The following is a 27,573-nucleotide window of genomic DNA, read 5'->3' on the forward strand; positions in this document are numbered from 1 at the left end:
ACATTGAGATTTATTCAGAAAGCGTACAATTTGTCTGTACTATAGTTTACACTTCTGCAATGGTACAGATTTACAGGCAATAATGTTGATAGTCAAATTGCTTAAGCAAGTGAGCTAATACAAATATTGATAGCCAAATTTATACCCACTGACCGTGGGCCTTTCTATAATACATGGCAGATATCCAATTTGTGGAAGGAAGGCAGTAGTTTCACTGAGGCAGACATGTCTCTCAGGAAAGGCTGGCGGACTGCAGACGTTGAATAGTGGGGGCCCTTCAGCTGCATTTTTCAGCTGCAGCTTGCTTCTTTTCTTCCTCAATTTCTGTGTGAAATTGAACATAGAAGTGATCAGTTTGACACATTTACAGTTCAGCCTTGTATTCAAGTGTCCAAGCCAATTTCTGCTTTAAAGTATTTAGATGAACAAAATATGCAAAGTGGCTACTCATTGAGAACATTAAAATGACATGCATTGTCAATACTATTCAAACAGCACCAATGTTTCTTGCCGTTATTGTTGATTACAACACTGCTCAGGCAGCTGGGTCGATTGACTGATCCACTCATGCATTGGGCTCCCTCAAAATCAGCTAAAGTTTGCGCAATCAGCTAAAGTTTGCGCAATGCACTGTTGATATAATTATAACATCTCAAAAAAAAAAAAAATTGGATTTTGAATTATGCTAAAATGTCAAGTTTTGAAGTGTGATGAATCCTTTTGAAGTTCATTTTGGACCATTAATAAATGCTTTTTTAACGTTATGTTGTCCAAGAAAATGTTAAGCACAATGATCATTTAATTAGTGACTTAAACTGGCTTATTCCAATTTAATAAAACAAAATGTATAAAGCCTTCCAACTCAAGGCAGTCGATGTGTAGAAGGTGTGTGTGCGCGCCTTTTATTTTCCCTTCTAACAGGGAGCAAACAAGGTTAAATTATGCAACTTTTGCCTGCAGGGTATACGTGCATCAGCAGCAAAGACACTGTCAGTAATTCAGTCACCCTTTGCCATAATAGCAACCCGGAAGGAGCGGCGTTAACCCGAGTCTAAACAGTACGGTAAACTACGGTGAGCATGGGAAATCTGTAGACCTTGTAGACTTTACAACATACCTTCCTTGGTAGGAAGTGTGTTTTTTTCTTTGGTTGTTGTCTTTCTCATTGTGTTTTTGTCAAAGCATGGCACTTTACTGAGTGTTTCTTCCATGGTTGATTGTTGTTCGGACTTGGATTGATTGCTGTTGGAAAAAGAACAGAAAGAATACCAAGTTAATATAAAAGGTAGTTTAAATAAAAACGCTGAATGAGTTTGTCTTCACCCTCACTTACAATAACCTTTCGATAAAAGTGTCTGCAGACGGCCTAATGTTTGCACAAAAAAACAAAAACAAAAAAAAAAAAACACAAGAGACGGGCAACAGAAGACAAGCTTCTACATGATAGGGCGTCACTGCTCCATCTCTATGTTGCTATGTGCTGTGCATGCCCATACAGGTAAGACACGCCCAAGACAAAAACCTTGGGCCGTTTACCTATTTCTGCGAGAATATGCAATGCACAGAAAATATGCCTACAGGTCATAACATGTTAAGGCAGTGAAATGTATACACCTACAGGTCCGATATTGAGGTTGTTTTCTAGTGGGCGAGGCCTTCAATAATCTTTAAGGGACAGAGCAGTCAACATGCACCTTTTTTACCCACTACTATCGTCCTCAACCATAACTAGAACCTACGCCACATTGGTGCGTTAACATTATCTATTCATCGAAGCAAAGTAAGATGTGAAAAATAAAACTGCATGATATGCTTACAGAAGACAGAAACCATCAAGTCATGATCAGACTAACGTCAGCTTGATTTCGAATTCAAGTGGCCATGACATATCAGGTAGGCTGCATTGAAATGCAGCACATGTGAACATAAGGTCCTACTCTCCTTTACTCACCTTAAAATACAATTATTTTTGCAGACGTCAAAACATGAAATGCTGTGCAGACAAGGGTCACATGACTTTAAGGGTGTTACGTACTTACAAACAATTATAATTTTAAAGTCTCAAACTCCGCACAAAACATCCTAGCTAACTGGTGCCGGTTCGAGTGTGTACTTTACTCCCCAACCATATGAATAATGTTATAAATATCAGGATATAATTATTTTGGCTTTTACCTGATGCAGAGGTGTTCCGTGAAGCTGTCTGAAGTAGTGCGCCTGAATAATCCATCCCAAGCCATGCGTTTAAATAGAGGCAGCACGCCCTTCTACACGCCCACATCGAAACCAGTCGGCGAGATCCAATTGGCCGGTTCATTTATACGTCGAATGTTATTGGATAAAAAAAAAAAAGACTGTAAACGTAACGGGTCTTCTCCAAAGAATTGTAATACTTAATTAGGCCTATATATCTTTAACCGTACCAAGGTTTTCTGAATTGTATGTTTACAAGCTACATATGTTAATGATGTTATGAATCCATAATCTATTTGTGTTGTTGGGTCTCTCAGAGTACTGCAAGGAGGGAGTGATGTACCAAAGGACTGACGCACCGACCATCGATGGAGCTGGGGGAAGATCTAGCGGCCTAAAATGATATAACATCCATGCCGTGAATAAATTGCGATTAGCCACCGTGCATTGGCACTATTCAGTCTTAATCATTATTATGCCAATTAAAGTATCCTAATCCAAAAAGGAAACCCCAAAACTTGATTAAAATCCAATTTTTATTATGTAATTTTGTATTTATATATGGCCTTTGCAATACACTAATGAAGAGTTACTTTCAAATACAGGATATCATATTTATTTGGTTTAAATACAGGATACTATAGCCTATTGTTTGCCATTTATCCTACATGTGTAGTATTTGGTTATTTATTTGTTTAATTCTTAAATATAGATATTTCTATAATATGTGTAAACATACAGCGCTGCCCCAATAGCATATTTAATAATGCATTCAATCAAATCACCTCACATTACCTTAATTAGACACCTTGAACGTTATTCTCCTAAATAAGGTTTTAGAATTATAGAATGGTAAACTACCAAGGCACCTTTTTTATTTTTTTGTGACAAAAAACTGGTTCATTCAAATGAACTGGAATGAATGATAATGATAAGGCTTTGAAATCCTGATGATATTATATATATATATATATATATATATATATATATATATATATATATATATAAATTATAATACATATAAACTTTGTCTTATTGGTATATTCAGAAAATAGGTCATTGGCTACAGTGGTGAAGATGAGATGGCAGTGAGATTCATAAGAGAGACGTTCCCTGAGAATTGTTTCTTTCTTCTCATCATTTCATGAAGCGCGCTTCTGCTGTTGATCGTAGATGGCGGTGGTGATTCCCCAGGTGATGCATGAGCGCAGGATGACCAGCGAACCTCCTCGGTACAGCAGCGCCAAGCTACGCTGGCGGGACGTCCACAGCTTCCTCCAACACGCCCTGACTGTTCCCACCTCCTGCCCGCCCGCCCCAGCCTGCATATTAGCCACCAGCACAGACAGCGGGTACAGAGAGAAACTGATGGCCATGGAGGTCAGTGTCCCAGACAGGAAGGATGACACGGTGGGAGAGAGCCCCTGCACCTCGCCCAGCTCTCGCAGTGGCCCCTTCAGTCCGAAGTAGAGGCAGCTGCCCAGAGAGTTCCTGGCCATGATGGGCAGAAGGGCTCTGTAGTAGCCCAAGGCCAGCTCCTCAGAGCTCAGCCGCACCAGAACGGTCTTCAGCGTCGGTAGATTGCGGTCGTTGTGTCCGTTCTGCAACATGTTTTGAACACGCTCAAACGGGGTGAAAACCAGGGCCTCCACCAGACCCGCCGCAAGCCCTGCAATGGCTGGGAGGGCGGAGAGAGGAAGGCCTTTGGCAGAGGAGGAGGAGAGCTGATGGAGTAGGGTATCTTGGAGGCCAAACAGCAGCGTGCCGTTTAGGGTTCGCATTAGCAAAGGGGGTGTCACCCCCCTGTAGAGCTTCAATGCTCCTTCCTTTTTCAACTGTGCCACTGCCTGGATGACGGAGGTGTTGTGGAGCTGTTGCCGGAAAACGGTCTTGTAGACAGGAAATACAGCTAAGGTAGGCAGGGTGGAGAGCAAGCTGGAGGTCCCTCCATGTAGGTAGCTCTGTAAACGAGATACTGGCTGTGGTGGGGTCTCGTCCTCTTGTGTGTTATCTTGACCCCGCCCCATGCTACAGAAGAATTCAATCATACAGTATATAATATCATTATGTTTGTATTTCACATGATGAAATAAATGTTTGCTATAAAATAAATGACACAATATTGTTAATATTAAAGATAGTAGTAAAATGACTGGCTAGGGATGAAATGATTAGTAGTAGAAGTAGAGAACAGTTTTTATATTGAGAACAGGCTTTATAGTGATTAACTGATTCAGGTAGACTATATGAACAGTCATTTGATTTAAGGGTACTTACTCTGCAGGTAAAGGCCAATCGGTAAAAAACAACAACAACCAACCAAGTATAAAATGTCCTAATTAGTTGTCGTTCTCCATTATCAGCAGTCTCTTGGTTACACCTTGCATCATCATCTATTCAGCAATTTTCATTGTAGGCATAAGAACACGAACAGATCCTACTCCTTGTGTCCTTTAAAAGAACGATTTACGTTTAGGTACACCTTTAACACTAGCTAATGCAGAACATAGGACAGCACGATGCACATCCGCAACTAATCTAACCCCTTCCATGAAGTCTCGGAGGAGGCATGGTGAACGTAAAACGGTTTAGATGGCTTGCATCACCATTGGCTACGGGTGCTGATGCCGCATCGACCATTGGTGGTTATCACCCATCAATCGAAGACCTAACGGATTAATAACCTTGCGCGCAGTTGAGCATTGTGGCGACTATCCTTGCGTTACAATACCCTATCTTACCCTACCATATGTAGTATGCTATAAAAAAAATATGTGGTGTGTCGCAAACATAGTATAGAAAATGCAGTATGTCAAAAATACAAAGATGCTGTACTGCATCCGTGTTTCGCAAGTATGCAAACCAGCATGCCTTTTTTTTGTGCTATTCTGCCCCGAAATCATCTGAGCAAGAAAAGCACATACTCGCCAACACATTTAGACGCACAAATGAGCTATTTAGATTTTAGAAAAAGCATGACGTCAGTTCCGGTGTGAACTGCACTATTATCAAGTGTCTGCTATTATCTCCTACTGCACACCGATGCGTTACTGCTCGCCATGCTATCAACGTTTATATTAACGGTGTCAAGTGTTTGCAAAATCATGACAACTGTGATTCCACATTTGTATCATATACTCTTTATGAATATCGCATTCTGATATGTAGTAGGCCATTTGGCTCATTCACCCAAGTAAGAGAATTAGCCTTACATAGTTTCTGAATACGCACATGACAAATGGCTGTTATAACACACGAAACACCCAACAGAAAAACAACTGTGGGTAAACTCAATTGAAGGAAGCTCTAGCCAACAGCACACATGAACGATTTTCTACCAAGAAGATGAATGGCAAACTGTGTGTACCCTCAGCAACACCACTCAACAAGTGCACCGTAATTCACAGGCCTGTTTTTATTTTCGATTCAATTATCCAACCGGGCCTTTGTCAATTAAGTCCAGTAAGTTCCTACTTTCTGGTAATATTGTTAAAAGGTTTAAAGAACTGAATTCAAGTTCCAACGATCAGAGCTTCAGAGCTTAGTCTATTTTTCCTTTATTACCTAAAATAAAAAGAAAACTCAGGACTGGGCATGTATTTAGCATTAATCATTGTCAAGTTTAATTGGTTGAAGGTACAGTTGAGGTAATAAGAACAAAAAATGTTATCCAAAACAATGAGCCAAATCTACCAACGTCTATACTTTAATGGGTATATTGACCCTGGGGAAATGTACATTGATTTTACCTAGCTTCATACTGAACTTGTGGAGGACTGCATCTAGCAAGATTCAAAGTGTCCATCTTATCAACCCATAAAAATAAAACCCTTTTCAATTGGCCAAGAGATTTTAATCATACATTTGTTTGAATCACCCTTCAAAAGGTTACGTTGTATATAGAGCCAAAATTAACAATGTTCTTTTATTCCCCAGGTTATCTGCATCTTAGCCTAATGGATAACAACATTACTACATGGAGACAAAAATAATAAATCCTACTTTCTTCTGAATGCTGAGGCACACTTGGTGAGTGGGGCTTCAGATTGTACTGTAAACTAGAGTTATTTTACACATTCACTTCAACAACAAGCAAACAGTTGTCTTCAAAATAACCCAAAAATGCCGATATTTCCCACAGCAATGTGAAAGGTCTAAACTGTGGCCATTAAACTGTTATACTTCAGTCTTTGTAACATTGCCACAACATTGTAACAGTTTTATATTGGCCGGAAGCCTTATGCTGACCACTTGAACCAACAGGGGTGGGAGTTGGGGGGGGGGGGGGGGAGGCTGTGTGTGTGAGATAAATGAAGAAATATATAATACTCAAATTTAAAAGGGCCTTAGACTATTTCTAACAGGGCAATGTTGCCAGGTTAAAGTACTGTTAGAAGGAAGAGAATAACATTCACAGTAGATAAAGACTTAATTCAGCCATACACAATTAAAAAAACAGCCAAAATCTCTAGCTTGGAATCAATTGCTTTTTTGTATGTCCATGGGCCCAGGCATAAAGGGTGGCTGCTCAAGAGACCAAGTGGGACTTTTGTTAATGGAGTCCATATTAGTAACAGACATAATTGCTCAAATCACGGTTTGATGGTTGGTTAGCAGCAGGGCTTTGATAATGGTTGTATTTTGGCCGGGGAAAATCCCTTTTTTCTTATATTTGGTGCGACAGCGAGATGGCTGACAGGAGGGTGCGGGGTTATAAGGGGACATGGCTGAACAGGTACGACACAGACTCCCCGTTGTGGGTCCTGCGGATGGCCTCAGCCAGGATCATGGAGATGTCGATCACCTAGAAGAACACAGAGTGAAACAGTTAGCGACACAATGCACAAAAATCCGGTACGATAAAATGGATAATGTTGCAGGCATTATAGTTATTTGCACTTTGTTGACTAGAGGTAGGAACAGTCTATACTTGATAGTGTGGTTAGCATGCACTGTAGGGGGGAGCGGGGGGCGAGACCTCTGACCTGTATCTTGGTGCAGTGCTTCATCTTCTCCTCCTGAGGGATGGTGTTGGTGACCACCACTGCTTCAAAGCAGGCGTTATTGATACGTGAGATGGCTGGACCAGAGAAGATGCCATGTGTAAGAATGGCGTAAACCTTTGTGGCACCAGCGGAAATCAACCTGAAAAGAATGGGGAAACAAAGGCAACCATTTGTTGAAATACAAATACCATGTAAACACGAAATATAAGCGACTGTTAAATGCAGTTTGAGAATTTAGCAACAATAAGATGAATCCATCAAACACTCTTCCCAGTGGACACTGTTGTATTCAATCCATGGTAAACTTGTATAATAAATAAACACAAGGGGTTTACTTGTCAGCAGCATGGCAGATCGTGCCACAGGTGTCGGCCATGTCATCCACAAGAATGGCGACCCGATCCTTCACGTCTCCAACGAGCACCATGCGGTCCACCTCGTTGGCCTTTTTCCTCTCCTTGTGGATCAGGGCAAAGTCCACATTCAACCTGTCCGCTATCGACGTGACCCTGGCCAGAGAAAAAAAGAAAAACGTGCCCACGTTAAGATGAATAAAATCAACACCCACAGTTTGGTGCCATGGTACAGATAAGCAAGGCGGTGCTGTATCCAAAGTCAAGTTCAACAGAGATAGGCTTCGTGGCTCACCTTGTCTCAAGGACCCTCAACGGTCAAATTGCACAACTAAAAACGCTAAACAAAACAAAAAGGGCCCTGGCATACCTCTTGGCTCCGCCTGCGTCGGGGGACACAATGGTGCAGTTCTTCCACTCGCTGATGTTCTCCTTGATCCACTTCAGCACAGCGGGCTCGGCGTACAGGTTGTCCACAGGAATATCAAAGAAGCCCTGGGTTCAGAACACAAGATCAGAGGGGCAACGGAGTCACGGAAACAGGAGCACGGTGTCATGTGGCAGGCGACGTGGTGTGGCCACACCGAATAGACTCGCCGACGAGCATTCATGTAAAATAAAGGGTGAGCAGTTTGAGAGAATGAATAAGGGTGAGATCAAGTTGACGTTTGACGTGAACAAACAAGATTAAGTTTTGACGTACAGACAGCCAGACAAAGGAGTAAAAATCAACAGGGAAGTTGTTACAACGACGAAGAGTAGAGTATTGATTTACGCAATACAAGATGACATTGATTGATACCAGGGAAATTCATGACTCAAGTACAGTCTTATGTGTTGAGGTTAGATTAAAAAAAAAGGAATGTCTTTAACAATGTACCTACTTGGTTGTCTTTTTACTCTTTTTTTTTTTAGTCATTGCATAGTTATTAATTGTGAAATGATGCGACATAATGTGGAGCAATTGTTGTGTTTGAAACTGCCAAAGTGTGTCTTAGAGACATGGCAAAACAAAAAAGTTGAATTAGCCTAGGTTAAAGTGAATTTATGTCGCTTAAGGATGTTACAGTACTACAACTCTCTGGAGACCTCGATGTGGAAGAGTATCACCAACAAGAAACCCAATGATGTATTTAGCTAAACAAGCCCTATAATGTATTAAATAGTAGTATAGAGTAAACAATGAAAGTAGATTCCAAGTAAAAGAGTGCCTATTCTGTTGGAGCTTTTCAGTTGGGGTTGTTTGGCTTAATTGCTGCTCACCTATTCTCACAGAATCAGAATCATCTTAAATCTGTTGGAAGACAAGCTCATATCTAGGTGAACAGGGCGAGCTCCCCCCAGATGTCCTTCTATAACGTAGTAGGACTGCGCGATCCGAGAAGAGTGCTCACCTGTATCTGAGAGGCATGCAAATCCATCGTGATGATGTGGTCCGCCCCAGACACGGACAACATGTTGGCCACCAACTTTGCAGAGATGGGAGCACGGCTCTGCAATGACATGGATAACTTTAGTCACACGAACAAAGTCACTAAATGACATGCTATAAAACATATTTTTAATATGCAGCTATTTTTACATACGGGCAGAATTGAACTCTAACCCTTGTCCTTGTTCTTTAAAATCTTAACAGGTGTTGGAGATTCATTGGAGATTATTTCATATTAAAAACACCATAATTGCACGACAATAAGGATTAAGGTTTATTTGCCATAAATTGCTAAATGGAAAATATTAACGTTATAAGTTATCCATGCACAAGGAGCAAAGCCAAGTTTGATAACAAAGATGGTTTAGTAATATATGTTTGTCTTAACATAACCCCTGGATAGATAAGACGGTACTTGCCGAAAAATGCATGAAATGTTATATAGATCCTGTTAGCTTGGCTAGTAGAGTCCATCCAAATCATTGAATTGACTTTTAACCTGACTTTTCGGCTATGGTTCAACGGTAAATGAGTATGATGGTGACACAGGCCGTGTTTAATGATGTGCAGTGGCTTAATGGCGTGAAAAAAGTAACTAGACAAATATCCCTCACCCCCACCTTGTCCTTCTTGTCTTGTCGGGCGTACGGAAAACAGGGGATGACGGCTGTGACCCTGGAGGCTGAGGCGATCTTGCAGGCGTTAATCATTATGAGGAGCTCCATTAAGTTATCGTTGATCTCCCCACAGCCACTCTGTACGATGTAGACATCCTCTCCACGCACACTCTCACCTATTTCCACGCTGATGAAAGAGAGCAGATGGGAAAATCAACAATGGACACTCTGACCCAGCCGTGAGACGAGAGTATAACATTTAAACATAGAAAGTGTAGGAGGCCAGAGTACAGCATGTGTTCAACACCATGTGTGGACTACAAGCCCCAAGCGTCTTAGCGGGAACAACGTGACAACGCGTTCTCAACAAAGATCAAGTCACCAAATATAACCCACGTCTGGCCACTGGTCACCATTACAACAAATCTATTATGTAGCAGATATCTTACCATGTCTCCTGGTTGCTGAATTTCTTCGTTACAACCTTTCCAAGTTCCAGTCCAAGGCGGTCAGCTATCTTTTGCGATAGGTCCGGATGGGAGCTACCGCTGAATATTTTTATGTTGGGCATTTTTAAAAAAAAACGTGTGACTAAAACGTGGTAGTAGCACCGTAGAGTGTCGACAGGAGAAATTGTACTGGTAGAAATTAATGAAAAGTTGATGGACTCTTGAGGTAAATATGTTGCCTACCTATCCACCATTATGCTATACAATACGCGTGCGCATGTTGCTAATAGCGCGCAGCTTTCACTTACGTGGTATCGTCATTGCGTCATCGCGTTTTCCAGTCCTCCGATTTTTGCTTACGTAACTCTTTTAAAAAGTCGCCGCCATATTGGAGAGGTATAGATTTGCCTGTAAACAAATACAAAGAGGTGCTGCGATTTTCTGGATAGTAAGGACGATAATCTTAACATTTCTAAACCGATTTACATTGGTCCTCTTTATTCAAGGGTTTATGGTTACCTTATACAATAATAATGATAATTATATAATATATAAATTATATGATTTAGTATGATTATAAAAACGACTCATTGTAATCGTTTGAGAAATGTAAACATTATAGTGCACTTTGTCCTCAAAAACAGCAACTCCCATTTACTTGTTTTTGTTTACAGGCCATTCTTGGCCTCTGAACTATGGCAGCAACGTTGACTTACCACTGCAAAAGGTCGAAGCATTCAATGCAGCGTGGATAGATCTTGGCCTCTGAACTATGGCAGCCATGTTGACTTATCGCTGCAAAAGGTCGAAACATTCAATGCAGTGTGGATAGATAAGCCAGCTGACTGTAGCAGCTGGTTATGGAAGGCTTGTCTAACTCAGCCATTTAGACAATTTAGTACTCTAGCTCTGGGTATCATCATACGCCCACTTGTGAACTGATGTCACAGGGCAGGGCAGATTTAAAATGACTTGTAATGGTTAGTCACATTGACACCCGTCACTAAAATAGGGGCCCTTTCTATTAAGATTGAAACGACGAGTAAAACGTTCTAGTTGTTAAAAATTCTAATGATTAACACATGACAACACAAAAAGTGTCTCCATATTTAAAACGGATGAAGATTATGAGTTTAATTGCAGCAACGATTATGGACTTTGTGTTGTTATAAGGTGTGGTGAATCATGTTATTCAACAACACAACACAGATTCTTTAGAACCTTTTAAACCATATCTCATCTCATCTGTATTATTTAGGTGATATTTAGGCTTGTAAAACCACGTTAGTTCCTGAGCCCTTAGCTGATAGCCTACTTCATGTCAGCTAACTGTAAAAAGTACCTTACTTGGCAAACAGTTACAGCTGCTTACTGTAATGTCCTATAATGTATGGTATTCCTCATGTATTTTGATCAGATCACATTCTCTGAAATGGTAGGCTATATCTTCAATATACTTTATTGCTATTAAAACATGAGTTACTTAGTACACAGACAGAAGAACACCACAAGGTTGTTGACAGTAAATAAAGACAAGGATGAAAAGGTGCACAGAAATAATGATAGGCCTAGCATGTGAATGAAACAGAAATACCCACACAATTTGGTGAAGGAAATAAATAGATGATAACCACAGAAAACGTTAATCTTCATGGTAATAGAATATGGTACAGATGAAAAGACGTAGCCTATTATTTTATATATAAAAATAAACATGTTAATAAACCATGCTTTATACGTTTAAAATATATGTTTTGCTATTAGCCACTGGGCTACTATAAATAAATAACTCAGAGATGTTGTCTTTTTTATTTTATAAAATAGTGAAGCAGTAGGATAAATTTATTAGTATTTGATGTTTTAAAAGTATTTTTCAGGCTCACAAATATTTTCTATATACATTTCTAGTATAGAATAATACATCTCCATTTACAATATCCACTGCAAAACATTGTCACATAATTAACACCACAGCCTTTCAATTTAGTGAATGCCTTTTCTTGAGAATTGGAAAATACTTTGTACAAAGTAATGGTACAATCACTTTCAATTTGACCTTTGAACTGTGTCCTCAAAAGCCTCTGCGTGTTGAGTGAAATTACAGCAGGTAAGGGGAATCATGCGGTCCAGTGTAAAAGGAAACAACAAAATGTTTAAGGAAAATAACAGCAAAGGGACTCCACACTGGCAGAAGAGTGTGGAACCATGATTCTGCTTTGAAACCAAGGCAGCAAATGCACCATATGAGTCCAGTTTCTCTGTGGACACCTTTTTTATTGAAATATCAAATGTAAAACACCAATCCCAGTCTGTAGAACACCAGTCTCTAATACTTTACACAACAAATTGTTCATTAGTTGTATATGTGAACTACAGTTTCACTTGGCACATCCGAAAGAGACAATCTGAATGTCAGAACTAGGTTTGTCGGAATCATTCTAAAATAAAATAAAACTATTTTAGATGAAACCACTTATTGTTTTATCAACCAAATTAATCTTGGTTGTAGGTAAACCTTTGATCTTAACATATAAGTGAAATTCTTAAGGAAACAAAAAATGCATGTATGGTTGTGTATGTGTGCACTTAGTGTACATGTCAAATATATTATAAACATTTATCTTCTTACAATAATTAACAGTTTATTTGTCTTCACTAAGTGGAACACATTCTTTTAACAGTGTATCCTGGTTTTTGTCCAGCAACAGCCTCTCTGTGCGGAAGTATGATAATACGATAAGACAAAAAGAGGATCTCAAACATGAAACAGAGGTGTTAGTTTTATTAAAATACATAGAAAACTACTTTGTGTGATTCATAAATATTTGCTGCATTGCACAATCTATAACAGCACATAGAGAGCATATAGGCCTATATATCTGAAAACCTGAATTAAACAAATGAACTGATAAAACCTGTCGTTCTCGACCATGGACATGAATCATGGGTTCTCAACAGTATAGCAAATGTAAAGCACTGAACTAAACAAGGAGATACAACTTCAGAGCTGTTACCGATTGCTGACCAAGATTGTTGAGTCTATAATTAATGGCACAGAGCGCTAATTGAGACACTTGATTCTAGCGCTAAGGGTGCACATTAGCAAGTTGCCATTTTTTTAAACTCAGACAAAAGTAACTCTGCTGGTTGCAGTTGGTATTTGGCCTTTTTGCGCTGACAGCAGATGCAAATAAACTACACTGTAAATGCAGCTAATCACTGTAAATGCAGCTTTCACTCAGTATACTACTGTAGAAACGCAGCTAGCAGCTAGCAGCTCGGGTAGGCCTATAGCTACATTGATGGCACAGAGCAGGTAGGTTTATACCCTGCACTTTGATCTACTAGTGGGAGGATTTTCGTATTAGTCATATTTCAAATGTATCATCAGCCTACGAGTCTTTTGCCTGCTGAATAGTATTGAGATTGCTTTGATAACGTGACATCCGACAGTACAGCCAAGATGGATCCCCATTTTCTTTTACAACAGTCAGGAAATGCAACAAACACATCACCATCCATAAAACCAATGCTTTGGACTAGCTAATTCACAGAAGTCGCTACTTGATAAGCTCTCTGCAGTATAATAGCCCAGAGCACATAATAATGTCTGACTATTTATTAGGATCTCTATATTTTCTCTTTTAAATTAATTAATTTAAAATAATATTTTCACACATCTTTTTTTAACATAAAATAGTATATTATTTGCTAAGAAGGTACAAGTTAAATATACATCACATAGAAAATAGTATATCATATTCACTTTTTGAAGTATTTGAATGTGAAGTGATTAGCCCTGTGTCTACCGGTCCTTTATCCTTTGTGCATTAATCTCATATATTTTCAGTTAAACCAAAAATCCACTAGGCTTCCACAGTGCCTGTAAACATGAAGGGAAACAGCTGCATTGTAAATGTTATTTGATATGGATCTTAGCATCTTTAAAAAATGTAAACAATAAATAAGTGATGATGATGATCTGGGCTAGCACCCTCCTATACACTTGAATGTCCACTCCATCTAAATTTATCTCTACGGAGTGGGTAATGTCTTGATGGGTCGAGTGAGAGAGCTCATGTTACTAGTGCTGCAAATTTGAGGGCTCATGGTCTTCGATGGGAGGCTGCTTGAATGTCCCATTGACTCCTCTGCTGCGCGTAGAAGCAAAGTATAGTTGATAGCCACTTCTTCAACCTTTCTGAGCAGCTGTAGCCTTTGATTCTCTGAGCGCACACCGCGGACCAGCTTGATAAAGGTCTGAGTCAGGTCACACAACACCTGAAAGCTGGCCGTTACCACAGCAAGCATACGTGTCGGGCTCTTCTCGACACTTGCCACTCGTCGGCAGGATGCCCGGAACTCTTTAAAGCGCAACGCAAGCTCTTGCTTGTACTCATTAACCCGTAAAGGCTGAAGACGGGCCTCACCTTCAGCTTGTGGACTGTTAGCGCACTGCCGCAGGATAGCTAACAGCTCGTTAGCATCCAGCTGGGCATTCAGAAAGCCATCAGGCAGGGTGAACGTCTTCCCTTGCAGAGCCTCCACTCGGGCAAGGCTCCCCTCCAATGTTCCACAAGCTCTTAGGTCGATTTCCTGTGTTTCAGGTTCTTCTTCTTCCAGTTCCTCTTCTTCTGCACTACAGTCTTCTGCATTGAGGACCTGGAGAGTTTTGCTGACTATGGGTAGGGTACGTGAATCAATCTGCATTCCTGGTAGAATCTGAAGGGGGATAGAGTATGAGAGCTCATCCTTCTCACTGCTTTCATCTGCTGCCTCACATTTTCTGTAGCAGAAACAGAATGAACAACACTTTTCCCTGTCGTCACTATCTTCACTTGGTATGGTGAGTAGCACCTCGCTAGGCCCTTCTCTACTTTCACGTAAAAGCTCCTCACCCTGAATGAAGAACACACCCTTTTTCCCCTTCCCCTCTGCTTGGTGAGCCTGGGCGTGGACAGGCTCAATAGGAGTCGGAAGCCTCAGTCCTGTGGCCCTCACTCTTTCCATTTCCTTCTCAAGACTCTTTGCTTTTGGTTTGACCTCAGCATATACGGGTGTGCTGGAGCTGTTGTCCACCTCTCCAATGCTGTAGCGTCTCTGAAGCTTCTTATACTGTGGTGCTCCCATGCAGTCAGTTTGAGAGGTGCAAGTAGGCAAGCAGGACGCCTGCTCCCCTCTGGGCTCTCTAGACTCGAGGCTGGTAGAGCGGATTCTGGTGGTCTTCAGCTCTAGGGTCTGCGGTCTCCGCGTACTGCCTTGAGTGTGAGGCGCTTTGGAGACCGCAGGGGGGGTTTTGGAGACGTTCCTCTCTCTGCCTCTTTGGGATATTTCTGTGGTGGAGCCGACCGGCGTGTCAGGAAGACGCATGCCTCTGCACATTCTCTTGCAGTCACAACTGCGACGTTGCTCCCGAGAGATACCTGGGGCCTTCAAAACGGGACTGGTGCGAAGTTGACACGCGCAGGGTGTACCTGAGGGTACAGGTGAGGACCCCTGGGGAAGATACTCTGCTTGGGATGACTTGGGCTTTAGAAGCTCTTCTAGGAACTCCAGCTCATACTGCCGGACCTTCTGCAGCTGAGCCCTTCGCTCGTCTGTCTCCCGCCGCATTCTTGCTGGGAATGTCGCTGACAGCAGGCTTCTGAAGCTTAGGAACGGGGCACTACGATGTGACTTCCCCTTACCACTGCTCTGCTTCTTTGAGTCACTGGCCGGTAGGGTGGAGACCTTGTCTACAGAGGAGCTGGGTTGTGTCGGATCATCCAAAATAGGTAAAGACTTTTGCGGGGGACATTTCTGTTGCTCAGGATGTGCTTTGCTCTGGGACCCCTCTGCCTTATCCTCTGCTGCTGCTTTTTTGTCACACGTCTCTGGTTTCACTGGCTTGTGAGGGGAGTACTTTGTTTGGACTTTAGGGCTGCATTTAGCCAAAATGGGGTCTGCTCCTCCCAGCCGTACTGACACATCTTTGCTATTTGTCAGCTGCAGTACCTTGGCCTGTAGACGTTCATCATCTGTGGGGGATGAGGATTGAAATACTACCATCTTCTGAATGTGTTGATCTTTGACTCTGAGCTGAGGCCCAGGCTCCGCCCGTACTGGGCATGTGCAGAAAAGATCATCAATTGGTAGAAGTTCTTTAGAGCTTGAAGGCTTAATGGTCTCACTAGAGGCAGTCTTGGCATCCTGGCACATGTTTTTTAGGGAGTTCTGGTTGGAGGCAGTTATGTCCACAGTAAAAAGAATAGGTAAGGCTTTGGCGGTGGATTCATTACTCGTAGGTGCAGTTATTTTACCCTTGATGCTTTCAGGAATCTTGTGACTCTTTTTTTCCACCGCCAAATTGGATAACTTCTGATCCTTACTCGCTTGGACTTTAGATGGTGCATCTGACGCTTTGGGTTCTCTGGCTGACTTAGAAGGTGGCTCAGCAGAATGTCCTTTGGTGGATTCCTCTTTTGCTTTCCGCTCTTCAGTCTTCGACTCACTTGGACTAGGTTTCGAAGAGCTAACCGGTTCCCCAACAACACTTAGCTCTGACGTCTCTTGACTTGGATGGAATTTTAAAGGTACAGTCTTGCTGAGAATCACTTGTTTAGGAGGGCAACCACCACGGATTTGACCCACAGAGAAAGCCCCTGTCCCTATGGTCTGAGCTGTACAGCCTGGAATAGCCAGAGGGAAGTCCCGCCGGCAAAAGATACGCTCCTTGTTAATATGATGAGCCAGTAGGTAAGCTTGGTTCGGATGCTGCTTCATGGCAGACATCATCTCAGAGACGTCCGTCAACTCTGAGGAGTTTGTCTCATGGCCCGAGTCCAAAGAAGACTCCGGTGTAATGGCAGCTAACACGATCAGTCCTGTTGAAGAAGAAAGCACATCACTGTCAGACTAATAGGCATGAATAACAAAGCTGTTATTATCAGTGAGCATCTTTCTAAAAACACTGTAATTAACTAACAAACCTGTTGATATATATTTTGTTATTATGCTAATAAGCTATTACATGTATTTATTTATTATATTTAGCTTTTTAACTTTTTTCAATTGCATTTACAGCATGTGAGGGTACTCTTTGCGATATACAAATACTGCTTTCAATGTTCTCATTATGGTTAAAGCTTACTCAAACCAAACATTGATCTCATGGGGTAATTACCAATGACTTGAACAGCCTGCCGCTGTTTAAACCACATTAATGAAACAAATGTATACGTTTAAGAAATTACAAATAAATATTTGTGTACTACATAAAACAATGTAATACATATAAAAATGCAATGTAAAATAATGTTATTCAAATGTAACCATGTATGTACTACTGATTATTCTGATTTTAAAATTAGGGTCTTGGCGTGAATCAGTCTTTTGACCTGCAGTCTGTGTTGGCTGCTGGGGGTGATGGGGGTAGTCTTCAGATGCTGCCAAAGCTTCTAGGGCTTGCAAAGTGGAAACCAGAGCATCATCAAGCTCCTGGGCATGATCCCGCACTGTTCTGGTGGCCACGTTATCAATCAGTGTAACAGGCACATCTTCCTTGGCCTTGGCCACCTTCCCAGGGGGGGCAGCGGCCGGACTGGGCGTAGCACGTTTCTTCTTCCCTCTTTTAGCGTCGTCCTCATCTGAACTGTTGTCCCTAAACCCCGGAGGCGGGGCGGCGATAGCAGATGTTGGTGGTTGCAGCTTCCCCGTTCCAAGGTCTGCTTCCTCCTCATCCTCCTCTTCGTTTCCTGGCGGAGGTATAGCCATGAGGTCCACAGCCCCACCTCCATCTCTGGACGCGCAGGCGGAGGAGCAGTGCTTCCCAGAGCTGCCGCAACCATTTAATACAGGTGATAGGCCCTCTGCTCTAAGCCGAGCTTTGCATGAGTCACAGAAGTATCTCATGGCTTTCTGAGATTGACTCATCGTTTGAGCTCGGATTCTGAAAGAGGAATTATCTAGAACGGCATTCTCCACAGCTCCAGCGATTTCCTCCGTGCTCTGCAGGGTTGGGTCAGACTTAGTACGCGGCCTCTCAGTGGCATCCGGGGAAAGGAAGTTCTCATTGATGTCCATGTCAGCCTCAGCCTGCGTCTGGATTTCCTGCATCTGCCGCTGTTCCCGAAGGTGGACGTGACACAGGCCCAGGTGCTGAGGCTCTGGAGGGACAAGGGCCCTGGAGGGCCCTGGATCCCTGTGGGAACCGTCCCGTTCCTCTCCCCGTCGCCCTGAGCTGGATGAGCCGGAGGCTGCTGAGCGCGGATGGGCATGGTGAGAGCCTCTGTAATCTAGGGATAGAAGTGTCAGAGCACATGAGTGTTTGAGGATTTATGAACCACTGGGGGGTGAAGCAGATCTTGACGGGCAAGTGGAGGTTGGTTGCCGGTGGTGACCTGAAGCGTTGTTAATATTTCAGAGATGGATGCTGAAGGTTAAAGCGCTGTTTGAAATTGCAAGGTTAGATTCAGGTGAAATGTGATGAGATTGAGATTGCGGAAGGCTGAAGATGGTGGCAGATTGAAGAGACATTAAAAATGCTGGGACAGTACTGTTCATGAGTATGCATGGTGAAAATCTCTAGAGGGTTACCATCCCAATGAATAAGAGAGGACGGCGTCTCCTTTTTCCAAATCAAGATGGAGATGAGAGAAGAGACAGCAGAGGGCGCTATGGGATGGTTGGTTCCATGGTGATCTGGTTGCAGCCGTGGGTAATTTCACTCCATGTACAGATGGGGAAGCAGGCTTATGTCCAAGTCGATTTAATGTAGATGGAAGGATGCTATATATGGCCAGGCTGACAATGAGATAAAACCGTGAAGTAAAGCTATTTGTAGCAGTATGTTCTTTGTTAAGAACCAATATTGAGATAAAAAATCATATTCACAGATTCCATTTCCTACATTCTCCCCTATTCATGTGTATATTTTACGATCAATGAATCTAGATATGTTTTGTGATCAATGCAGAAGGAGAAATTGTTACACACCTGCTTTGGTCAGGTGGGAGTGACCAGGTGCGCGGAAGTAGATGGTCCGCTTGGGGTCCACAAACAGCTTGTAGTAGCCAGATATGAGACAGGCAAAGTTGCTGGCCTCGGGCCACTCCATGAGCAGCACCAGGGGCTGTGGGGGGTGGCAGGGTGGGGAATTAGGAGACTATTTAGGGAACAGGCAATCAGCATTGCCTGTTCTTGTTGTAAAAAATACATGTCAAAATCAAGAACTGTATTATTAGAATCATGCACTCATTAATGAAGCGAGCATATGACGCTCATAAATATGTATTTTTTGCTCATTTCCTGGTGTATGTTTAAAACAATGTTCCGGTTGTTTTTCATCAGAGGTGCTGATACCTTCGCCTCGTGGATGGACACCTCCACCCGGGCCACGCCCTGGTTCTCTCGATGGAGCTGGACCTTGGACACACGGCTGAACTCGGACAGCACCGTGGTCAGGTTGTTCTTGAGGTCGATGACGTGACTGATCCCGTGACGGGGACCCACCAGCAAAGTGGTGGCTGACTGCTTCTCATCCTAGCGTGGGAAAACAAAAAGCAGATTTACAGATATCCACATCCCAAACCTGTTGAGCCTTTCTATAAGTGGAGTTATTCTGCATGGCTCACAACACAGGACTAATATAGATGCAGACAGTAGTTACCAGTCCGACAGTGTGAAACAGCAATCCGCCGAAAGGTGGAAGGTCATTGAGAACTCGCATGTACTGCAACTTCCCCTGGAGCGGGGGGACCTAGGGGGGAGGTGAATCATTTTCATTTATTTTGTATTTAACTTTTAATTATCCAGGTAGAACACATTGAGATTTAAAATCTTTCCCCGCAACGGTGTAAAATAGTATAATGAGATATAAATGATCTGCCTAATGTAGGTACTCTTATTTGTCGTATAACGCGCGTCCACTTGGGGGCACTGTTGAGCTACATTGACGTCTTGGTCACCCTTTATATATTTCACGGTCCAAGCCTCACGTCAACAGAGTGTTGTGTGTTGCTTAAGATAACATCCAACCATTACTCACACATATTTACAAAATGGCATTTCAATAAAATGTAAACGTTAGTAGAGGGTAAAGATTAAGATCCCCAGATAACTCAAACCTGCTCCGATGTGATCCAGCACTAAAAATGCTATCTTAGGGGGTGAACGTTATGCTATCTCCGAGGTGAATAATGAGGGGGGAGAGGTGGCGGTGTGGTGACAGGCGGCACCTTGTTTCCCGATGGCGGTGGGTGCTGATAGGTCTTGAGCAGCTGAGATAAGCTCTTGCAGACGTTCTTTTCCTTCACAGTGGGCAACAGGGTGAGGGGAAGGAAAGGCTCCAGACCCCACTCTTTCCTTCAGAAAATAAACAATAATGAGCTAAATGGAAGAAGTAGGCTAGACGAGACTGTAGAATTGCCTGAAATAAGAATCTTTTCAACTGAGGAGACCTGAGGAGACCTGGTAGCAAGCCTTGTTCTGACTCACAACTGTGTGAGGCCTAACAAGACCACCTGGAGGATATTTAAAATCATGGTAGAGTGTGTGTTTTTTTTTCTCTCTGTGGTTTTCACACCTTCTAATTACTTTTTAGATTGATCACTCAAATATATTATTTCACACAGCAATGGTCTTTGCCTCATTATAACTTGATGATGTAAATGATTCCTGAGTCATTTTAGTTTTTAATACTAGCGGGATGAATTATTAATCATTGCAATTCTATTTAATGAACAAACCAACTGATACGAAAAGACAGATAGTGTTAATGAAATCAATGTAAAACTGCATCGCTCTCCGTCTGTGATTTCCCACAACCGGGACTCTGAGGGCCTGCTTAGGAAGTGTTGACTTACTCCACATGCTTGAGGGAAATCTTCTGATTGGGCCGGGCCGAAGACACAGTGATGTAGATATGGAGGGCTGCCAATCGCAATGTGATGTCCGATTTCCAGTCCATTCCAAAGCGCTCCTTGATGACGTCATTGCGACTCTGTGTAAACATTTACAGCATTTACAGTGTTTTTCACCGTTGGTTGGTAGCGTAGTGGCCAGCGTGCTTGCAAGGTTAGTTTGGGCAGGGGCTTCTGATTATGTGTTTTCCTTGTATTTTGGCACAAGGGATTATATCATCTAATCCTGTGTATTAATGAAAAATCAGTTGAAAAGCTTTTTAAAAAGAAAGTATGAAATAGCATGACTTTGTGGCTCTTAACGCCACAAAGTCTAGACTTTACTTTGGTTTGATTGTCGTTCTGACTGTGCTCCTAAATCAGACATTGTAAGCAAAGACAATTGCTACATATACACAAAGGTCAGGCTGAACGGAAATCGAGCGAGGAATCACTAATTCCAAACCAGCTCCCTCTGCCGCTGTGTAGGAAGTTCTTCATCCTCATCATCATCATCACCATCATCGTCATGATCGATATCATCACGAAGACATCAAGGCTTTAAAATCCCTCCTTAGGAGTCATGTGTTCCACCTTTCCAAGCCTTCCCATAAATCAAGAAGTGCTTCACCTGTATATAGAGGTACTCAAACGCGGCTGGGTCCCTCCTGAGCAGGTCTGCAGGGTCCTTGGGGAAGAAGCAGATGCGGAACAGACACTTCATCCCCTGGAAGTAAGTCCTGTGCACCACCTAGGGAAACACGTCAACATCGGCCCAGAGATTAACGACCACCACTGGCACTGGGGGGCACCCTCTCGTTACCGCGTGCGTGAGTGTGTATGAGTGTGTGTTTTCTTTCCCCCCCCCAAAGATAAGTGGCATAAAATGTATTCCGGATTCATCTTAAGCAACTGCTGACACTCTCTGCCAGTGCCACTGTGAGTTACGCTCTGAGGCCATGAAGGCGGCCTTGATCAGCCTTTTATAAATGTGACGACTGCTGTAGCAGGATTCATCAAAGGGGATAACAGGAGTGCCAAACACTTCCTCGCATCTTAGTCATCGGGGGAAAAAAAAACAACAACATCATATTCATTGTTGTCATTTTCTGCCATCGCACGACATTTGTTTTGTCAACCGGTTTAATATTAGATGTATGTGAGTGATGGAGTGTTGGACGGATATGGCTTTTTTTTGACGGGCGTACGTGTGACAGAGGCTGATTTTCCTGCAGCAGATGCAGCCGCTGGTTCTGCTCCACCCCCCCTGCCTCCAGCGCCAGTGCAAAGTGCTCGATGTAGCGCAGAGAGAGGCGGTCCTGCAGGGATGACATCACATCCTGGAAGAAAACACACAGTGAACAAGTGAGTGTGTGTGCATGGTTTATTGAGTATGTACATGTAAGTGTAGGTGTGTGTCTGTGTGTGTGTGTTCGGTGTGTGTACGTGGGTCTGTGTCTCTGTGTGTGTCTGTTTCTTGTGCGTGTGTGTTTGTGTGTGTATGTGTGTATTCATGTTTGATTGTGTGTGTGTTTGGGTGTGTGTGTGTGTTTGGGCGTGTGTGTGTGTGTGTGGATGTGTAGGGGAATAGGAGTGAATGGAGTTGGCATTGGCTTTGCTTTTTGAGCCCTTGAAGTGTTCTATTTTTAGACAGGTGTGGCATTTCGAGGAGCTCTCCAGTACTGATGGGTGATTCCATTGACCAGCCTTCACATCCTCAAAAAATCCCTGGCATAAATTGCAGTAATTCAAGTCTTACCTGAGCATTTATATTCTGCGTAATCAGGTTAAATGGCAGAATAAACAAGAAAACCAAATGATGTATCTAGGATACATCCACTTGATCAGCATCTTTGTTCGAACTCCCTTTCCCTTTCTCAATTATCCTGTAGTGTGCATCAAATAGACAGTAGGATCATCCGTTTTCACATTGGAAACCGTGCCTGTGGAGTCGGAACCGCCGACGTATTTCAGGTGTCGAGATGAATTGGAATATATAAGTGTGTTTGTGAGGGATGGTGTCAAGGACGCTCATTAGATGCAAAGTATGTACACAAGTTAAGAATTGAAGCACCTGAAAGGCAGGCAGTGATCTTGCACTAGCATTGGGAACGCACGGCCTGGGAAGTATGCAGGCACGGCGCCAGGATTTTTTCTCTCCCGGTGCTAATGGGGAGCTTGACCGATAGGTGGGGGTGCTAAGAAAATAATTGAATTTCACGACTTTCACGAGTTACTTTATAAAGAGGTTCTGTTTTTTCAATAAAAGCAGCTATGATACACAGGGGCTTAACTGGGGCTACACAGATTTTTGACGGAGCTATAGCACCCCCTAGCCCCGGTGTAGCACCGTCCCTGGAAGTATGGTATGAGGTGTTTAAATGCTATCGACCACTGCGATGAACATTAAATGAAGGCTCAGAGAAAGTACACCATGGATCAATAGAACAAGGTAATACGATGTATTAGCCTAAAATACTGCAGGGGGAGTCATGTTTCAACCCAAAGATAACATCGTTCAGAGCACTTTAGTACATGCCATCGAGGGCCTATCTATTGATTTGTTCTATATTAAACCAAATGCTCATGAAAATAGATTAAATAGCCAAATCAAAGAATCCTCCATTGCTTTTTGGCTCTACTTTACTTTTTCTTGTCTTCTAATGAGGTGAGCAAAGATTTCTTAAATCCAATAGAGTCGTCTAATGAGTTTGGCTCAGACATGTCAGTCAACCGTGAAGCTGCCTTTTAGACAGTAATAGCCTTTCTCGGTCTGCTTTTTCTGTTTTACTGCCTTATGTCATTCTTGAAAGTATAATAATAGGTTTAAAACCGCTCCCAACAATAGAAGATAGATGTAGTAGTTTTATTGTTCGCCGTACACACACACACTAACACAATGTGCAGCTTGACAGTAATTTGCCTCTGTTAGGGCGTGTCCTTTGTAGCCCATTCTGTGGATCCTTCTATCCAAAAATAGATACCATGATTGCATATGTTGTAAAATGGACGAGCCACACATGCTGACAATGGTTAACAATGGGTAGCTCACCCCTAAGCCAGACAATGTTATGTTAATGTTATGCTCCACAGACTGAGCTACACATGAACACATGCAGTACATAACCCGACAGTACATACCCTTACAGTTGTACGGCTATCAAATGTAAAGGATTTGATCTGTCCATTCTCCAGGAAGACCTTCAGCACATTTGGTATGAGTAGCAGGGATTCGTCCTTGAGCATTGTCTGAAAGAGAATCACAAAGTTTAACCAATACATTGAGGAAATGTTTTGTCCTGTGTGAGTGAGTGCATGTGTGTTTGTTTGTGTGTGTGGATGTGTTTATATATATATATATATATATATATATATACACATATATATATATATATATATACACGTTAACAATCTTTGTACCAGAAAATTAGGTGTAATCAAAGTAACAACTGGGGTCCATTGCCTCTGGACTTCCATGTCAATACGCATCAGTGTGTCAATGCCGTCATCTCCAATGAGAGCCAAGAGATTAACCAAATTATCCCCGGCACTCTGCTCCTCATCAGGGGCGACAGATGATTCCATGTAAGGGGAAAGGGAAGTCCTGTATTTTCCTACACAGTGGTTTTGTATGGATGATAGGCAGACTAAATGTGTGCTATAGCATAGATAGGCCAGCTCGCCAGCTCTGGAACATGCGACTGACCAGGGGGGAAAGATGGAAAAAGTGAAAACTAATCTCACCACCTGTGGTCTCTGAAATGTGTTTTAACTGAAATATCTTTGCCCAAGGATCCTTGCATTACATTTAAAACCCATAATACCATGGAAATTTTTTCCTGCATTCATTAATCTTCTTTTTTTATGTTCACGCAATGCAGGCAGGGTAGGAAAACCCTCACCCACTGCTCTCTCTCTCTCTCTCTCTCTCTCTCTCTCTCTGTCTCTCTCTAGCTAGAGAGATCCATTTCACTTTCATCTCGCTCTCTTACACCGAGTGATGAGTGTGACCATAGGTACACATGTGTTATTCAAGAATTGTATATTTGTCTCTTTATGGCAAGCACAATTGCTCCCTGGTAAACCCTACCCACGGTTTTACCCGACACATACTGCGGATGTTAATGTGCTCCATCTGGAGCGCAGAGGCTGACAAAATCATACCCAATATTGACAGGCCGAAACACAGTGACACTTTGATGTATGTAATTGACGTCGCTCTGTTTCCAAATGGGCAGACGGTTTTGAATATGTCTAGAGCGGCAGTGCAATGGGCCGCGGGAGCGTACAAAACAATTCAAAAAAAGCTATTTACTGTCTGGAAGATAAATGACGGGACCCAGGGCTGATAAACCCAATACGGGGCAGCTGGAATAACAAAATGGGTTCCTGAGAGGTCCACTCTGTGACTGCGGCTCTGAACCTATATGAGAAATGTGCAGCCTGGGGATAAGGAAGGAGCTGATAAGAGCCAGGCTCTGCATGCAGGTGGGGCTGGAGGGCTTACTGAGTCCGGGTCGCTGATGGACACTTGCTCGGAGAAGCGCACTTTCGGCGGGTTGGTTCGCAGTCGGGCCTTTTTGGCTGCACTTATGAAGGCAGACTTGGGAGACTGGGGAAAGAGAGATGGATAAAAAAGAGGAGTTACAGCGTCGGAGGAGGAGGAGACATTGAGAGGGATGAGACGCAGGGAAGGAGCTGTACCCCAGGATCGGGACTTAAACCCGGGGGGGGAAAGAAACGGAGCTCTATGAAACCGACAACGTCGTATTGTGTGTAATTAGTCCTTTACGACTTTCACCTTTAGGATTGTGGCGGGAAATCATAATTCTTCATAAGACTGAACTTTTAGTATTATTTTAAGATATTTTAGTATCTTTTTTGGAAATTTGAAAGCAGAACCTTGTGCCCTGATAGGAGCTGGAACTCAAATTCCACTATTGAAGGACATAAGAAAATATTTTTCCTTGCTGAATCCATCTGAATCCAAAGCTGATTTAATCATAAGGATGCAATTCTACCTAAGAAAATGTTATTGTTGTGCTACTAGTACATTTGGACACCAAATGGGAATCTGTGGAATAGAAGCATGAGAGACTTTTTCACAAGAGGACATATTTTGGTTGTGACATTGACCTTTAATTTCATTAAAAAAAAAAAAAATCCTGTCTTATTTTCTAAGTCTATATTGTGGACTTCATTGTTTGAGGGGATCCTGGTATTTGGTGATAATGTGTTTCTGCTTGCTGTATGCTAATATTACTTAATTTGACTTGTGTATCACACAGACAGAATACAATTATCCATTCATATTGAGTCCTTGTATGTACAAATACAAAGATGTTGGTCCCTGAACACTATTTAACTACAAGATACAATGAAGACCAAACAATGCTTGGGTCTTATATTAGTTTCACTTGGGATGGGCAACAGTGGAGAACGATAGGGAAGAAAGAAGAAAAATGATCAGAGGACAAGTCTTGGGGGAGAAGAGCACACAGCAAAACAATGAATGGAAGAAAGAAATGAAATAAGGTAGGAAGGAAGGAGAGAAAGAAAGAAATAAAGAAGGACAGAATGATAATAGAGGAGAAGAAGCGGACGGAGGGGGTGTGGGGGGGGGGGGGGGGGAGTGGGGGGTGCTCAAAGCAGACGAGGACATATAGATTGTATTACCTGGTGGGGCTGCAGCACAGTGAGAACAATAGAGTCTTGGCAGCGTCTATCAAGGGAAGAAGAGAAAGAGAGAAAGAGAGAGTGTGAGAGGCAGAGAGAGAGAGAGAGAGAAAGCAGAGAATGGAGTGGGTTAGATAACGCCATGGAGGGCTGTGGTATTTGGAGAGGTTATCCTGCTTTTTTTCTTCGGTCTATTTCTTTTATTATATCGCTGCCATTTCCCTTTCTTTTATTTTTATGGGCCGTCTTTTGACCGCTCCACCACCACCTCCCCTCGGGTGGTGCCTACGTGTTGATGTAACTCGTGGTCACCACTGAGACAAAAGTTCTTATTTTTCATCCGTCCTCATCCATTCATTGTTTTTGTTCACCATCCCTCCCTTGGTCAACCCCTCCCTTCACTCCATAGTATGGCCCCGCCCACCAGGCCTACCGCCTCCCTCTGGGGACAGTAAAGGATGTTACCTTACAAGGTCTATGACTCTCTCCCGGGGCGCCTCGCTCACCGGCTCCTTGTTTATAGCCAGGATCTGGTCGCCGGGCAGAAGTTTCCCGATGGAGGGGCCGTCTGGTGCGGATGGGTCGAACCGGCAAACACAACCACACACACACACACACACACACACACACACACACCCACACACACACATACATACATACATACAGACACACATACAGACACACATACACACACACATACATTTTTGAGCAATTACATGAAAGCATTTACTTTTATCGAGTGCTGCCGTGGCTGCTTTCGCCCTGCGTAAAAGCAATCAGTCACTGTCTCTCCTGCACTTACACCCACGCACACATTACCCCCACCCACAGCCACACACACACACACCCACGCGCAAACACACAGGCGTCTGAACTGACCAGTGGAGACAGAGCGAACGATGACAGGTCTCTGGCTGCCTGCGATGAAGCCAAAGCCTTGAGTGGGGTGCCGCTGGAGGGTGACCTGTCG

The 27,573-nt window shown here is 42.8% G+C and overlaps 3 protein-coding genes and 1 long non-coding RNA gene across 5 annotated transcripts in view; all 4 read right to left on the reverse strand.

Annotated features, from left to right (window-relative positions):
• Positions 1 to 3: 3 nt before the first annotated feature.
• On the reverse strand, positions 4 to 2,220 carry LOC311345060. Its single transcript, XR_014633654.1, has 3 exons — positions 2,176 to 2,220; positions 1,118 to 1,242; positions 4 to 324 (listed from the first exon to the last, which is right to left on the reverse strand). It is a non-coding gene; the product is annotated as an uncharacterized lncRNA (long non-coding RNA).
• Positions 2,221 to 3,335: 1,115 nt separating this feature from the next.
• LOC311345515 (solute carrier family 25 member 53-like) lies at positions 3,336 to 4,220 on the reverse strand (the record flags this gene model as incomplete). The annotated part of the gene is made up of 1 exon (XM_084469937.1): positions 3,336 to 4,220. One exon carries the CDS (start codon positions 4,218 to 4,220, stop codon positions 3,336 to 3,338), a length of 885 nt encoding a protein of 294 aa, XP_084326063.1.
• Positions 4,221 to 5,350: 1,130 nt separating this feature from the next.
• Positions 5,351 to 10,330, reverse strand: prps1b (phosphoribosyl pyrophosphate synthetase 1B). 2 transcript variants are annotated; one of them, XM_084469280.1, is made up of 7 exons: positions 10,051 to 10,330; positions 9,605 to 9,788; positions 8,947 to 9,045; positions 7,923 to 8,047; positions 7,535 to 7,708; positions 7,179 to 7,338; positions 5,351 to 6,997 (listed from the first exon to the last, which is right to left on the reverse strand). In XM_084469280.1, the coding sequence occupies exons 1-7, from the start codon at positions 10,170 to 10,172 to the stop codon at positions 6,905 to 6,907; spliced, it is 957 nt and encodes a 318-aa protein (XP_084325406.1). In that variant the 5' UTR covers positions 10,173 to 10,330; the 3' UTR covers positions 5,351 to 6,904. The 2 variants fall into 2 exon arrangements, with proteins under 2 accessions (XP_084325406.1, XP_084325405.1); XM_084469279.1 differs by having other exon boundaries at positions 9,599 to 9,788.
• A 3,755-nt stretch (positions 10,331 to 14,085) lies between these two features.
• The window catches only part of frmpd3 (FERM and PDZ domain containing 3), a gene marked incomplete at its 3' end in the record, with an annotated part of 13,892 nt that continues 404 nt past the window's right edge, over positions 14,086 to 27,573 (reverse strand). The window contains exons 2-15 of the mRNA XM_084469110.1: positions 27,483 to 27,573; positions 27,069 to 27,171; positions 26,604 to 26,649; positions 25,435 to 25,539; positions 24,069 to 24,176; positions 22,136 to 22,267; positions 21,559 to 21,678; positions 20,892 to 21,028; positions 20,265 to 20,391; positions 19,697 to 19,786; positions 19,390 to 19,569; positions 19,024 to 19,159; positions 17,427 to 18,323; positions 14,086 to 16,913 (exon numbers count right to left, since the gene is read on the reverse strand). The exon at positions 27,483 to 27,573 is cut by the window's right edge and continues 67 nt beyond it. Of these exons, the coding sequence (XP_084325236.1) occupies positions 14,086 to 16,913; positions 17,427 to 18,323; positions 19,024 to 19,159; positions 19,390 to 19,569; positions 19,697 to 19,786; positions 20,265 to 20,391; positions 20,892 to 21,028; positions 21,559 to 21,678; positions 22,136 to 22,267; positions 24,069 to 24,176; positions 25,435 to 25,539; positions 26,604 to 26,649; positions 27,069 to 27,171; positions 27,483 to 27,573 (5,100 nt within the window). The remainder of the gene's footprint in view (positions 16,914 to 17,426; positions 18,324 to 19,023; positions 19,160 to 19,389; positions 19,570 to 19,696; positions 19,787 to 20,264; positions 20,392 to 20,891; positions 21,029 to 21,558; positions 21,679 to 22,135; positions 22,268 to 24,068; positions 24,177 to 25,434; positions 25,540 to 26,603; positions 26,650 to 27,068; positions 27,172 to 27,482) is intronic.

Source organism: Micromesistius poutassou (assembly GCF_964030765.1).
Source record: "Micromesistius poutassou genome assembly, chromosome: 6".
Classification (NCBI taxonomy): Eukaryota; Metazoa; Chordata; class Actinopteri; order Gadiformes; family Gadidae; genus Micromesistius; species Micromesistius poutassou.

Bases quoted from the DNA above. Each gene is read 5' to 3' on its own strand.
- prps1b (XM_084469279.1), bottom strand. From the start codon at position 10,172: ATGCCCAACATAAAAATATTCAGCGGTAGCTCCCATCCGGACCTATCG. The intron at 9,046-9,598 runs GTGAGGGATATT...ATGTCATTGCAG, and splicing joins ACAAGAAGGACAAGGTGGGG to AGCCGTGCTCCCATCTCTGC. The intron at 7,709-7,922 runs GTATGCCAGGGC...TTCTCTGGCCAG, and splicing joins GACGCAGGCGGAGCCAAGAG to GGTCACGTCGATAGCGGACA.